The 14,460-nt window shown below is 42.3% G+C and overlaps 1 protein-coding gene across 1 annotated transcript; it reads left to right on the forward strand.

Moving 5' to 3' along the window:
- Positions 1-3,950: 3,950 nt before the first annotated feature.
- ttc21b (tetratricopeptide repeat domain 21B) lies at positions 3,951-14,385 on the forward strand. The gene is made up of 29 exons (XM_062402575.1): positions 3,951-4,090; positions 4,422-4,551; positions 4,895-5,005; positions 5,119-5,285; positions 5,401-5,523; positions 6,433-6,590; positions 7,092-7,176; positions 7,305-7,403; positions 7,517-7,709; positions 7,811-7,908; positions 8,124-8,324; positions 8,478-8,607; positions 8,697-8,854; positions 9,338-9,562; positions 9,656-9,894; positions 10,088-10,160; positions 10,647-10,757; positions 10,844-10,982; positions 11,344-11,450; positions 11,670-11,858; positions 12,068-12,178; positions 12,271-12,352; positions 12,468-12,618; positions 12,703-12,864; positions 12,965-13,160; positions 13,450-13,674; positions 13,838-13,958; positions 14,053-14,120; positions 14,203-14,385. Exons 1-29 carry the CDS (start codon positions 4,067-4,069, stop codon positions 14,278-14,280), a joined length of 3,954 nt encoding a protein of 1,317 aa, XP_062258559.1. The 5' UTR covers positions 3,951-4,066; the 3' UTR covers positions 14,281-14,385.
- Positions 14,386-14,460: the final 75 nt, after the last annotated feature.

A 14,460-nucleotide genomic window follows, 5' to 3' on the forward strand; every position in this document is an offset into this window, starting at 1 on the left:
TTTTTCCCCCCTATTAGAACTTCTAATGATGGGGGCTGGAAAGACTGTCTGTAGGTCAAAGGTCACCCATCACATTGAGGCTGATTCTAGCAGCATTAAAATCTTAAACTGGCAAGCGAGACTTGCAGCCAAGATGAAAGTCTAGACCTTATACCATAATGAATTTATGCTATCGTATTCAGTCATTTAATTTGATGTATTATATGTAAGCATGAGTCTGCCTGTGTAACGTTGCCTACACCATATAGTCTGAAACTTTGAACATAGAGCGATTCACATGGTTTAACAGCAGTTGACAGTCGAAGCACATGAAAGTACACTGCCTGCATGGGCCCAATAAACACAAATGAAAACTAGAGACACTATTTCATAGTCAGATCAGTTCAACTTTATCTCTCTTGGAATTACCTCGGGCACGTTTAGTGGACTGATATTAATTGGTACATTTTAAGACTTTTGGGCCTTGCAGGATGTATGCCCTCCACTGAGCACCATTATAGTTTGTCTTAACTGTCTAATTAGAAATTCAGAGCACACATAAGATTTTCGTTTTTTCATTCAAAATTAAGAAATGCTTATTTTCTTACATTAGAAGTTTTAATTATTATTTATTGTTGAAGTTTAATCATCTATCAAACCCTAAAGCTGCATTACGACTCCTTGACCTTCTGTACCTTATCTTTGTTTGATAAACTAATTTCATTGACATCAGGCAAAGATTGAATAATCCTAGTTGAATGAAGTTGATGGGTAACTGTCGGAGTTCATTATGAAAAATCTGAAGATCGAACTACATCGCTTTTACAGTTATTAGCGTGATGACCGCTACACTGCTGATCGCATTAGTGTCATTTCAGAATCTGTAAAATGTTGAAGCTATCAGTGTCTATTTCATGTGAAAATGTAACGAGCACTCAAACTGTTAATGGTTCGACTTGTATTGATCTGTTGAATCTCTGGGGATATTGAAAGCACTTAAGAATGTATGACTTTAAGCAAATAATCTTGAATGACGTGACAAAACACTATTCAAAATAAATTGAGAATTGCATAAATACGCTTCATTCTCTAAGAAGGGAGATTTCGAGGCGAAACTGTCTGAAGATTCATTATATTTGTTTGTGTGCAGTGTAAAACATCTGCGCCAGAAGCTGGTATCTGGCTTCTGAGTGCGCTTTGTGGCTACTGTGCCGGAAACTATTAGCATCTTAAGTGGGTGGAACATTTTTATTAATTATTAACAACAGTCCAAATATTCATTACAGTCCAGAGTTGCTCTTACCTTTTGTGACTGGCCGAATCCTGAGGGCAGTAAACAGAAGGCTGATGGCAAAGTGCTGATTAATCCTTCTATTCTGTCTCACAAAGATGATGCGATTACGAATTTGTGCCACATCCACTTTGATGAACGTCGACCAGTGTGCTCTCAAAACCAGAGTCACTGTGATGGAGACAAATTGTCAAATTTTGTATACGAAAAGGTCAAAAGTTTCTTGTTCTGTTAAAGAAAAGATGTATTTTTTTCCTATAATATAATCTTAAATGTTGGAGAGACAGAAAGGCAGTGTGGCACTGAAAGCAGATCCCAGGCCCCCTCATGGCAACAGGTGGCATTACAGACTGCTTGGTGTAATGACCTTTAAATCAAGAGTGATTTTTGCAGATTGTCCTCGCCGGTTGCTCGGCTACGGGACATAAAGACTCTTTAACTGTAATTGGGACGGAAGTTCGTCTGCCGTCTGCAGGCGAGACGTCTTGCAGGTTGGGCAGTAATGTGGGGACATGTCATATGAGGAAGGACGTCCACTTAGCTTCGGATCTCGCCACTGGCATGCACGGAGGATCATGCCATGGAAAACAATTTAGACAGAAATCTGAGAATGCTCCCCCAATCAAAGCTCAGTAATTCTATTTGCTGTAGGTAGATGGGGAGAAAATCCCATTAGATTAGGGGGTGGTTGTCCCCCCCCCCCCCCCATCAACACCAACACCACCTTCCTGATGTGCTAATAGACAAACACACTCACCCGGTAACTCACAGCAGCACACACAATCACAACTAATTCAGTTTACAGACAGCACCCTCTCAATCGAAAGATTTTTTACAAACAATGCCATTACTGCATCTATGTATGAAAATGCAATACATGAAAACAGTACATTTTATGTACAAATTAGTACATGGAATTTTCTTATTTATTACAATAAACTTGTAAACAGGAAATAAACGAGTTCACTGGAAAGAGAACTGATTGTATTATTGGGCATGGCTCTCTGATCAATAATGGTCTGTACAAACCACAATGGATATGGCCATTAGAATGCTATAGCAGCATATCCCAGGGGGTAGATGTTCCACAGTAGTTCCCCTAATAGGCTTTCAGATGCATTCTTTGGAAGTGCAACAACACAAGCAGTATTTATTGCTTTTTGCTAAGTACAACACCTTGAGTTTCCCCTGTGCAGATAATATGTATGAGTATTATTGGAATGACAATGTATGAAATTTAGATTAATACATAATAAAGACAAATAAGTAAATATTAAGAATCATGCGTATTAATATGGTAAAAAACATTGTGAGATAAGTAGTGAAGTATTGCATACAGACATTTACCATTGCTGCACACGCTCAGAACTCGATACCAATCTGATTTGCTCTTCCACTGACGTGTGCTGCAGAGAGTAATGATTATGTGCCACAGTTAGTGCTAAATAGTATCTGACAAGGGATGGAAAGGTCTCCCCTGGAACAGCTGCAGCCATGCTGGACACTGGCTGCTCCTGCCATGGGCTCAACACTGCAGACATCAGGAGTTCGATGGAACTGGGTTGCGTAACTTTGGGCCACAATTTAACACCGGCCTGATGGAAATTATATTTCCACTGCACATGATTAACGATGCGAAGCTGGGTCAATGGGTGACAGTTTGCACCAACTTTCTAGTTTGGCTAACATGAACAATATATCTTACAAAGTAACAGAAGTTGGATGTTATGTATAGGTCTAGTAAACAGAAGGCCAAGTCAACACCAAGCCTACTGACCACATTAATGCAACATGAGTGTAATCCAAGCCACCAAGCCCTCTTAAACTATTTCCATATATTCAAAGTAGGTTAAACTTACTTTCACATGCAACATATTTTTTTGCATGTTGCGTGAAATCCCCTTCAAATAAAAACATGCTGCCTCATGAAGTCATGGCACATGGAAACAGTTTATTACCATGTGCCAGCAGTTAATTTATATTTATTATCTTTGAACAAATATTTCAAAGGCCTGTGGTCTGTTACTTTATATAAGTCAAATAAACTTGATCTAAAAACATACTGCCTTATAAGGGCATGGCACATTTTAAAATTCAATAAATTGTTTCATATTTACTATGAATCAAAATTGACCTGTATTAATATTACAGCTAAATAGTAAATAAGAAGAAGAAGAAGAAGAAGAAGAAGAAGAAGAAGAACAAGAATGTTCTTGTTCTTGTTATTATTATTGATATTGTTGTTATTGTAATTTATATTATTATTGCTACTTATATCTTAGTAATAATAATTATAAAAGTAACATTTTACTCTATAAAGGGGTAACAGCGCCACCTAGGAGGCAGAAGGTGAAACTAGCTCGAGTAGATTTCAAAGATGGCGACGATTTGGCGAAATTATTCCCTAAACTAGGTCTGTCAGGCTTCAAACCAAGCTGACAGACCCTGAACTCTTTACCACCCTCCGTCCAACTAATCAAAACAATTAAATTATCTCATATTCACAAACAGTTTGGTGCATTTTTTTGGTTTAGCTCTTTCCAACAACACGTAATGGCACGGGTACACGAGTCGGCGGCTCTCAGGTTGTGCCTGAAAGGAAAACCTCGGGGTAAAATAACCCTTAATACACGCACTCGTTACCAAGTTACCAGGCAACGCTTAAGGTGTTGGGGCAAGATGGCGTGAGGACCAAGAACCACCGACGCTTTCTACACTTAAACACAACTCACGGGTTAAAGTAATAGTTAGTTTCAGGTCGGTTATTTTTAAAGAGCACAAAGCTTCTCCGTCAAGATGGAGGATGAAGAGACAACGCTGGTGAGCCCTTTGTTTTGATGGCACAGTGCTGTGACACTAGCTTTTAGCCTGTGGTGAAAATAATAATAAAGAGCTGGTTAGCGATGTATGCGAGACAACTGTCCTTTTAAAATGAGACAGCAGCGAACGACGAGGACAGATATCGGCTAACGGTACAGACGAGCTAGCTAACGTGAACCGAAGCTAAACGCAGTACTCCGTTGGTTTGCACGTCGTTGTTTGGTCCTGTTGTGGAAACACCACTGATCCCCAGGCAGCGTGTGTCTGGGATGTCTTGGTTATTCACAGCTTCTTCCTTCTCGCTCCTGACCTCCTCTCTGTTTCCACACAGGCTTTGATCAAGTACTATTGCTACGAGAAATACTTCAACCACGCTGTAGACGCCGCCGCAGCTGCTCAGAGGAAGTTTGGCCATGATCACGTCTGCAGTTTTTTCCATGCTTATGGGTCCCTGATGCAAGGTAGGATTCAAAACCCATAATACGAATCATAACCTTGGTACGAAGTCTGAGATTTCCAGAATGACTTATAACGAGAATAAAGTTCAAATGTTTGTTATCGGTATATCTTGACTTTTTTTATCTACTTAAATTACGATTTTATTCCATATTTTGTATTAGATTATGATTATATTTCTCATTAACATATTGGCTTATTCTTATAATATTAGAACATTATTCTCGAATTGTGAAAATAATTTGTTGTCTGAAGATTTCCCATAATATCCCATTGCATATTTAACCAGTTCTGATCAGAGTATTGTGTCTTTGCTGCACGTGCATTTATGTGGTTGTCTCTCTACAGATCAGATTCAAGAAGCCTCTGTGGAGCTGGAAGCCTTGAGAGACAGTCGGGATGTGTCTCTTTGCACATTGATGGCTCTTGTCTACGCTGAGAAAAAGAAGACACACCCAGGTAATCCATGCAGTATAGTCCCCTTGATTCATATCATGGCTGTCTGACTTTGAACTAAAACTTGGAACTGGACAAATGGGTTGATGGAATTGTAAGTGTCACTGCATTCACAGACAGAGACATCATTCAAGAACTTGATGCTAAGGTCAAAGAGGATCGTAAAAGTGCATCTCCCAAGAGCCTTTACTATGCTGGGCTGTTTCTTTGGCTGTTGGGCCGAAATGAGAAGGCGAGGGAGTACACAGAGAGGATGATCAAACTGTCCAACGGCTCTAGAGAGGTGAGATATATCATGTGTTTTTAAAAATAAATCAATATTATTTTTTCCATTTTTATGCAAAGCATTTAAGTGTATAAAATGGCTTGTAAAATTCACGTTGATACTTCTCGTTCAGGGGACAATCCTCAAAGCCTGGATAGATGTGACATCTGGGAAAGACGCCTACGCCAGGAAGGCTGGAAAATACTTTGATGAGGGACTGAAGGAGAAAGCAGATGTCTTTGCCCTGATGGGAAAGGTGAGATGAGAACGACAAACTCTGAAGGCATTCTTTACCTCAGCTGAAAATGTTATGATGCTATTGTTTCTCCTATTCTCCATATCCTCCTTACTATATTTTGTCTAAAATTGCCTATGTGCTGGATTTCTTGCATAATTTGACTTTATATTCAGCTTTTCCATTCATTATGTGAACTATATGTCAGTTCTCTTGGACAATACACCATGCCACTTTGGAGACTTGGCAATCTTGTCTTTTTATTTATTGAATAGGGACAGACTTTTATTCCTGGTTCAATCTGTTATGGAAGTTTTCTGGAAGCTGGTGACAGGAGAACTCAGGCAGCAGCTTATGTCTTATGTGCAGAAGATTTTACTGTAGACTTGATGCATCAAGGAGACCAGACGGTGGAACAATATACAAACGCTAACAGAGCGTCTAAGATGTCTCCCACAGCATCCCAGTATATCTCCCTCTATGTGCGTCAACCATTCCAACAGCACATCAATGAATGATTAGAATTGCTGTCACTCTCTTTGTTAAATGAAGGTTTTCACATCCCATCCTAAAGTGAAGCCTTAAGCATGCATTCCTAAATCACATTGTGTCCTAACCACTTGTCCCTGGTGAAATACGTTGGTGCCTCTCTGTCTGGGCACATCTGAGTTAGATATGAAATTCCCTCAACGTAGACACTACAATGAACTGTTGGTGGGGCCCAAGGTCTATAACCTGACCTTGGGTACTGCATGGAGAGAGAAGAGAGTATCTCAGACAGGCACTATTCTCTTAATGATGTACGGGTATAATTTGTATATACACTATATAGTGGCATATACAGTAATGTGTGAGGATGGTGAATAATACCTCAACACTATCTAGCCTTTGCATATGTCAGACCCTAAGGAATGCTCTGATTTGTTCTAGGCACAATACTATGAATATCGGCAGAACTACTCCGGAGCCCTGGAGATGGTAAACCAGGTCATTGTGAGTTTCCCTGAGTTTGTGCCAGCTCTTATCAAGAAGATGAAACTGTTGCTCAGCCTTCAAGACTGGGATCAAACCATTGAGGCAGCACACAGGTAATTGTTACCAAATCTTGCACAGAGGTCACATCTCTGTCAGCACAAGCTTTTCTGAACCTTCTCCCTCACTCTCACGGAGTCTTGAGAAGCGGTTACGCCGTCTGTAGTGAGATCAGGAAGTGCAACGAAACATTTGTAATCACCACCAGGCATTTGAAAAAAGCTAACTGCCTTTACAAATGGCTCAGTATTCAAGTGCAAATGAAACACTAGGTTGATGCCTCAAACCAGTGCATACTGACTAAGCCATTGTTTCTGTTCACCCCCTCTGGACCTTAGCCAGTGTCAGACACCACAAAAAGGCCTTTTCAGCCAAAAATGCAGGAGTCAAATGCAGTTTCAAGGAGTTGTAGCTGTACAATCTTTGGCCGCCCAGTGTTATTCGACTGGAAGCTCAATACAGTAGTGCAGCAGTATCGTATGTTCTATTACTATCAATCCAAGCTTATTAAATGTAGAAGATAAACTGCATTCACTGCACCGTGTGTCATGTTTCAGGCTTTTACAGAAGGATAAAAATAACCTGGAGGCAGTTCGGATGTTGGCTCTACATTCTTTGTGTAGAGAAGGAGATGTGACTGAGGTAAAGTTTACCCATTTTCACAATTTCTTACCTTAAACTCACAGGAATGCAAATCAGCAGGAACCAAAATAAAACAAAAAATAAGTGGGATTGATGATCAATTTACTGCAACGGTTTTCCCTTGACAGTCAGTGAAGCAGCTTTCAAACCTCATCAGCAACTTGGATTTTCTGGAGCCGCATAACCCAGAGCTTCTCTACAGGATGTCTCTCGCCTTCACTCGTGTCGTAAGATGATATTCAATATGCTCTCTAAATTCTCAATGCTCCATTTTTAAATAATTTCTTGACTTGCGTGGAATCTTGTGATTGACGGCTCTTGTTGTTGTTTTTCCTTTAAGTGTGGACGAAATGACAAAGTGATTGAACAAACGTTCAGGATGGTGGAGCGAGCCTTCTCTGTGGCATCAAGGGACTCCGACTTAGCCACGGAGTTGGGCTACCAAATGGTCCTTCAGGGCAGAATCAAGGAGGCCATGAAGTGGTACAAGACCGCCATGACCTTGGATGAGACCAGTGTTTCTGCTTTGACTGGTAACATGATACAATAATCAATCGTTTGTCTACACAACACTTAGTTTTCTTTCATACGTTTAAACTTGAAGATGAAATGTTTTTTCTTTTCTGTTACCCAGGCATAATTCGTTGCCAGCTGATAGAAGGCCACCTTGAGGACGCAGAACAACAGTTAGAATTTCTCACAGAGATTCAACAATCTATTGGAAAATCAGGGGTAATGTCTGTTTTATAAATGCTGACAGACAAGAACATGAAATGTATTTTTCGTCTATTATTAGAATTCTCTGTAAAGGACTAAAAAAAGACTAAACAAGAGAATCTGGCAAGAAGCAGCAGTAGTAATTCGTTTTGCCCTTGTCCTCCTGCTGACCACATTGCTTTAATCTAATAGTGTTTGCTCTTCTCCTTCTCACAACCCCACTCTGTTAGGAGCTACTGTACCTGCGTGCTTTGCTGGCGGTGAAAAAGCACCGACCACAGGAAGAGGTTACCAACCTGCTGAACGATGCGGTGGACACACACTTCTCCACACTGCAGGGTCTGCCTCTGGGAACGGAGTACTTGGAGAAGCTCAACCCCGACTTCCTTTTGGAGATTGTCAAAGAGTATCTGGCACTTTGTCCTGCTAAGGTACGGATGGGTTTAGTGTGAGAGACTCAGTCAAATATAAAAGATTTCCAGCAATAATTGTGTTCTATTTTTCACTCATTTTGGGATAGTAGGATAGAGATGTGCAGATGTTATTATCTTTAGTAAATAACACTCTTACTGTTCATGTTTTAGCCTTTAGCCCAGGGCCAGACGCCTGCTCCTCAACTCCAGCACTGTGCCACGTTGTTGGATACGGTCGTCAAGATCGTGCCAGGTCTCCTCCAAGGGGTCTTCCTGCTCGCCAAAGTCAGGTTTCAGTCTGGTGAGCAGTGCATTTCAAATAAATAGGATTACTTGTTGTTAGTTTTCGAGTCGCTTCTGATTTAAAATGCGCTGCTTCTGTTCATTCAGGTGACACTGACGCTGCCCAGAGCAGTCTACATCACTGCTTGGAGCAGTGTCCATCTCATGCAGATGCTCATCTACTAATGGCGCAGATCCATCTGCTGCAGGGCAACTTCACATTGTGTGCCCAGTCTCTTGAACTCTGCCTCAGCCATAACTTTGAGGTAAGATCAGGATGACCGTATCATTGGCTGCTAAATCTGTAAGAGACATAAATACAGCTCTTATGCCTTTGTCTATAACAGTTACAGCAATGTCAGCTTGTCCCCAGCTAGACACATTAAAATTAATTTTAAGAATAAAACAGCAACCAGTAAATATACAGGTCTTGTGATGGTATTGTCAACAGTGACAAGATAACAGCATGTTTTTGTAAATGCCAACAGTGGTTTGGATACGTAGTCAGGTTTGGCCTCATTAAAAGCTGAAGTCAGGTTAAGAGTCAGGTTAAACAAAATCAATGTCAGCGTTAGTATGGCAGTTCAGCTGAGTCAGGCTGATCAAAGAGAGTTCTGTGGTGAGTGTTATATCTTTCTCGAATCAATAATCCCACAATAGATTTATGGGCAATGTCTTGACAATGTAGATATTGTTCACCTGCAGGCATCACATGTCCGAATGTATCACGACTTGCTTTCCCTTTCCAGATTCGAGAACACCCTCTGTACCACCTGATCAAGGCTCAGAGTCAGAAGAAAATGGGCGAACTGACGGAGGCTATTCAGACATTGCAGATGGCCATGGCTCTTCCAGGGGTCCGCAGAGCTGGATCCGCATCCAAGTCCAAGAGTAAGAAGATTGAGCTGAGCCCCGCCGACTGTGTCTCTGTCTTCTTGGAGTTAGCCGAGGCCCTGTGGCTCAACGGGAAACAGGTATGATGCTGACCGTCTGGTATTACACTCGTGTCTGGCCGTGAAGGAAGTAAAAAGGATAATATTAGCTTATAAATGTATTTAATATTACAGCATGAGGCAGCAAAGGTGATGCAAGATGCCATCAATGAGTTCTCGGGAACTCCTGAGGAGCTACGTGTCACCATTGCCAACGCGGACCTGGCCCTGCTGCGCGGTGACACCGAGCTGGCGCTGAGTATGCTTAGAAACATAACCCCTGAGCAGCCCTACTACATCCAGGCCAAGGAGAAGATGGCAGACATATATCTGAACCACAGAAAAGAGAAACGACTGTATGCAAGCTGTTACAGGTGAGCAGCACGTTTGGAATCTGAAATGGATTTTGATGTAAGAAAGTAGCAGAACCTATGAATTCTTATTCAATTAAAAAAACCCTATGAGTTCTAATACCGGATCATAATGAATGCATGACTAGGATATTCAGTCCCAGTGCCCAGATCATCCGGCTGAACCTGTAGCAATCTTCCCTTGTCTTTTCTCCAGAGAGATGGTGGAGAAGATGCCCAGCCCTCACACATATCTCTTGCTCGGGGATGCCTACATGAACATTCAAGAAGTAAGTGGGAGATATTTTCATTTTCTCATGACATCTGAGATTACTTTTTAAAGGTGCTACATGCTTTCAATAACTAAAATCTGTCTTAATTGTCTAATTACTTTTTTTATTTAGGCTAAGTCATTCATGCCTTTTCCAAAATAGCAAAACTCAGAGATGTACCGAGCCAGACTGAAGGACAGGGGGACAGTTAGCCACGTAGCCATGATCAAAGGGTCCAGCCCCTGTGGTTCAAATAAACAGAGCTTCACGAGCAGGAAGTGGGAAGCAGTGACCGTCATGTTGACGTATACTCTGGGTGTCTGGTTGCCGGAATCTGCAGCTTTAGCCTCAGCTCTGAGCTTGAAGCATGCGGCGTCATTCAATGTGTTTATCTAATGTTCACAACATGAAAGTGATCATCCCTATCTGCCTGAATAATATTTACAAAAAACCTAAAACCAAACAAATGTCGACACTGCTTCTTCCTGTTTTGTCGATCCTCAGCCAGAGAAGGCCATCAGTGTTTATGAGCAGGCCCTGAAGAAAAACCCCAAAGATGGTGCTTTAGCCAGCAAGATCGGGAAAGCCCTGGTCAAGACTCATAACTACGTCAAGGTTTGTTTGTACACTCACTGAACGATACACAGCATTCCCACACAGATGAACGGCCCGCTGACACTAATAGCGCCGCTGTGACGCAGGCGATCAACTACTACGAAGCTGCCTTGAAGACGGAGCAACAGAACTTCCTGCGCTATGACCTGGCAGAGCTGCTGATGAAGATGAAGCAGTACGAGCGCTGTGAGAGGGTCCTGCATGAAGCGCTGGCCCATGAACCAGGTGCTGAGGGTCTCACACTGTTTTCATACACACAGTAGACAGCCCATGTCTAACACAACAATAAGAAGGAGAATCTGGTCATGAGGATAGTTTGTGTTCATATGGGGCTGTACATTCTCTTTTTTTGCACATAGCACTGATGCCACAGGCCCCAAGGTTGTATTGTTACCATCTCTGAAAACCATCACTGGTATAATGCATTTGAACAGATATGTGACAAACAAATACCATAACCTTGACAAGTACTGTTTTCAGATATAGTGTATTTATTTTAGGGACACTACAGCTGCATAAAAATGTCTAACTTTAATTGTTGTGTTTCTCTGTTTCCAACTTCATTTTTGCCTTTGGACCTTCCCAGGGAATGAACTAGCGGTTCTCTCAGATGATTGTCGTTATCTGGTCCTGTTGGCAAAGATCCAAACTAAGGTGGAAAAAAATGAGGAAGCTTTGCTTTCCCTGCAAAGAGTGAGTTGTTCCCATTTCTGGCTCGTGGTTTTCCCTTTTGTTTCAGTTCGGTTTCATTTTTATTTCCAAGCGTTACCTCCCTGCCTAAAAAGATAGAAACAACATCAAATAATGCAAGCCTTGTTGAATCCCAATCATCTTTTACTTGTTTAAATAGAAATGATGATGATAAGTGCTGTAGTTATTCGGATGGTGAGGTTGTGTTTTTGCTGTCCGCAGGCCCGGGATGTGCAGGCCAAGGTGCTGAAGCGGGTGCAGTTGGAGCAGCCCGACGCCGTCCCCGTGCAGAAGCAGCTCGCGGCGGAGATCTGCTCCGAGATCGCTAAACACTACACAAGTATCAGGGGCTATGAGAGAGCAGTCAAATTCTACAAAGAAGCTCTTGTGTATTGTGAGACCGATCGCAAGGTCAGTGCAGCCGAATCAAAAACCGTTCTGTGTGCCCACCGCAGCTGTGGTTCACAAGCATCTTTTAGCGCCGCGCCCTTGTAGTTCTACAATTTTGTGATCATAGTTGTTTATGAGGGAAACAAGGCCTCTTTTATCTTCCCTACATTATTCCACAAATAATCTTGTCACATCAACTTTAAAGAAATGAATGCCCTCCCTGTTCCTAGGTGATGCTGGAGTTGGCTCGGCTGTGCCTCACTCTGGATGAGGTGGACGCATGCCAGGAGCAGTGCGGCGTCATTCTGAAGAACGACCGGTTTAATGAGGACGCAACTCTGGTTTGTTCTGTCTGACTGCCACCACAATTGTGTGTAACCTTTTCTTTGGAACCAATTCCTAGAACTAATTTCTTACACGTGTGCGTCCTCAGATGATGGCTGACATCTTGTTTAGGAAGCAGGACTATGAACAGGCGGTTTTCCACTTTCAGCAGCTCCTGGAGCGCAAACCAGGTGCAACAGATGTTTCTCTTTCCTTGTTTTTTTTCCTTTTTTAAACACAAATTGGTGCTCAATGTAAATGTGAGTTGAGGATATGACCTTTGGAAACGCGTGTTCTTTGTTTCAGACAACTACCAAACTCTGTCACGTCTTATTGACCTGTTGAGGAGGGCCGGGAAGCTGGAAGAAGTGCCCAGATTCCTTGATATGGCCGAAAAAGATTCTTCCAGGACTAAGTTTGACCCTGGGTTTAACTACTGCAAAGGACTTTATCTGTGGTATGCATGGAAGTGTTTCCTCTTGATTATGCCAACTTGTGTTAGAATCGTAGTGTGTAACGTGATTAATCTGTTGCTGCTCAGGTATACAGGAGAACCCAACGATGCCCTGCGACACTTTAACAAAGCACGGAAAGACAACGACTGGGGTCAAAACGCAGTTTATAACATGATTGAAATCTACCTAAACCCCGACAATGACACCATGGGAGGAGAAGTGTTTGAGAATCTCGATGGTGAAATTGGGTAGGCGGCAGCTGCAGTAGGAGCTCACAAGCGAAATGATCAACTCTATACTGGTGTGTTTTCAAACCTTCGGACTTAACCTCTCGTCTTCACTCACCAGGAACTCCACAGAGAAGCAGGAGTCGGAGCAGGTCGCGGTGAGGACGGCTGAGAAGCTGCTGAAGGAGTTGAAGCCTCAGACGCCGGGCGGACACATCCACCTCCGCATCCTGGAGAACTACTGCTCTTTGGCGACCAAACAGAAGGCCAATGTGGAGAAAGCTCTGGGTGTTTTCACAGAGATCGCAAACAATGAGGTAAGTAAACTCCAGATGGCGCATATGATTAACACCACTCCGTCCCGCTTGTGTCACTACACTCCCACCGGGAGCTGCACATTATTTCAGGCTCCCTGTTAATGTCAGTCATTCCATTTGATAATAAACTCCACCGTGCGCTGTGTGGAATCCAAGGAATTTTATGAATTATATGTGTTTAAGGATTAATCACGTTTTATTTTTGAATGTACTTACTGAAAGGGGGGGGGGGGGGGGGGGCAGTTGTCAGATTAGTCCTGTCCAACCGAAATTCTTTGGTTAAATCCAGAAAGACAACGTCCCGGCCCTGTTGGCCCTGGCGACAGCGTATATGATGCTCAAACAAACGCCGCGAGCCAGGAACCAGCTCAAACGAGTCGCTAAGATGAACTGGAGCCTCATTGACGCCGACGAGTTCGAGAAGAGCTGGCTGCTGCTGGCGGACATCTACATCCATTCAGGGAAGTATGACATGGCCGGGGACCTGCTGAAGAGATGCCTCAATCACAACAAGGTCAGAACTGAAGATAATGTGATTCACAAGGATTTGTTTTCTGGGAAAAGTTGATGCAAAATCACACAGAATTCTTTCTCTCCAATATTTTGATTTATTTTTATGATAATGCAGTGGCTTTTATTCAAATACTTTGTGATAACAACTGCAATGTTTTCCACAGTCATGCTGCAAAGCTTATGAATATCTGGGCTACATAATGGAAAAGGAACAAGCCTTCCGTGATGCAGCGCTCAACTATGAACTGGCTTGGAAATATGGAAATCGGACCAACCCGACCATTGGTGAGTCGAGCGGGAATCACATCCAGGTGTTTCTGTAACGACATTAAGAGAAAAATATATATTTCATACTTTGTTATGTCTGTTTCTAATTCAGGATACAAGCTTGCTTTCAACTACCTAAAAGCAAAGAGGCATGTGGATGCCATAGACGTGTGTCATAAGGTGAGAACACCTGAGGATGGTTCCAGTTTTAGAACTTGAAACTTCTTTAGATCCCGTGACTCATGTTTGCTTTCGTCCACAGGTTCTGTCTGCTCATCCAAATTATCCGAGGATGAGAAAGGACATCCTGGACAAAGCTCGCACTTCCCTGAGATTGTAGTGTTGGACCTGTGTGTGTGTATGTGTGTGTGTGTATGTGTGAGAGAGTCTGCTTATACGTGAGAGATCGAACCAAGGTTTCTGTAATAAAAAATGATTCATATTTGATGGAGTTCTCTTCATTGTTTGGTTTGCACTGTCGAATGTAAGTATGTGAATGTGCTGCTGACATTCCTGAAGG

The sequence above is a fragment of the Platichthys flesus genome, chromosome 13, assembly GCF_949316205.1.
Source record: "Platichthys flesus chromosome 13, fPlaFle2.1, whole genome shotgun sequence".
In the NCBI taxonomy this organism is placed as follows: Eukaryota; Metazoa; Chordata; class Actinopteri; order Pleuronectiformes; family Pleuronectidae; genus Platichthys; species Platichthys flesus.

Excerpts from the sequence above, each read along its gene's own strand:
- ttc21b (XM_062402575.1), top strand. The coding sequence starts at position 4,067 with ATGGAGGATGAAGAGACAACGCTG. Across the intron at positions 10,983-11,343 it reads AGCGCTGGCCCATGAACCAG|GGAATGAACTAGCGGTTCTC; the intron begins GTGCTGAGGGTC and ends GGACCTTCCCAG. Across the intron at positions 13,959-14,052 it reads TCGGACCAACCCGACCATTG|GATACAAGCTTGCTTTCAAC; the intron begins GTGAGTCGAGCG and ends TTTCTAATTCAG.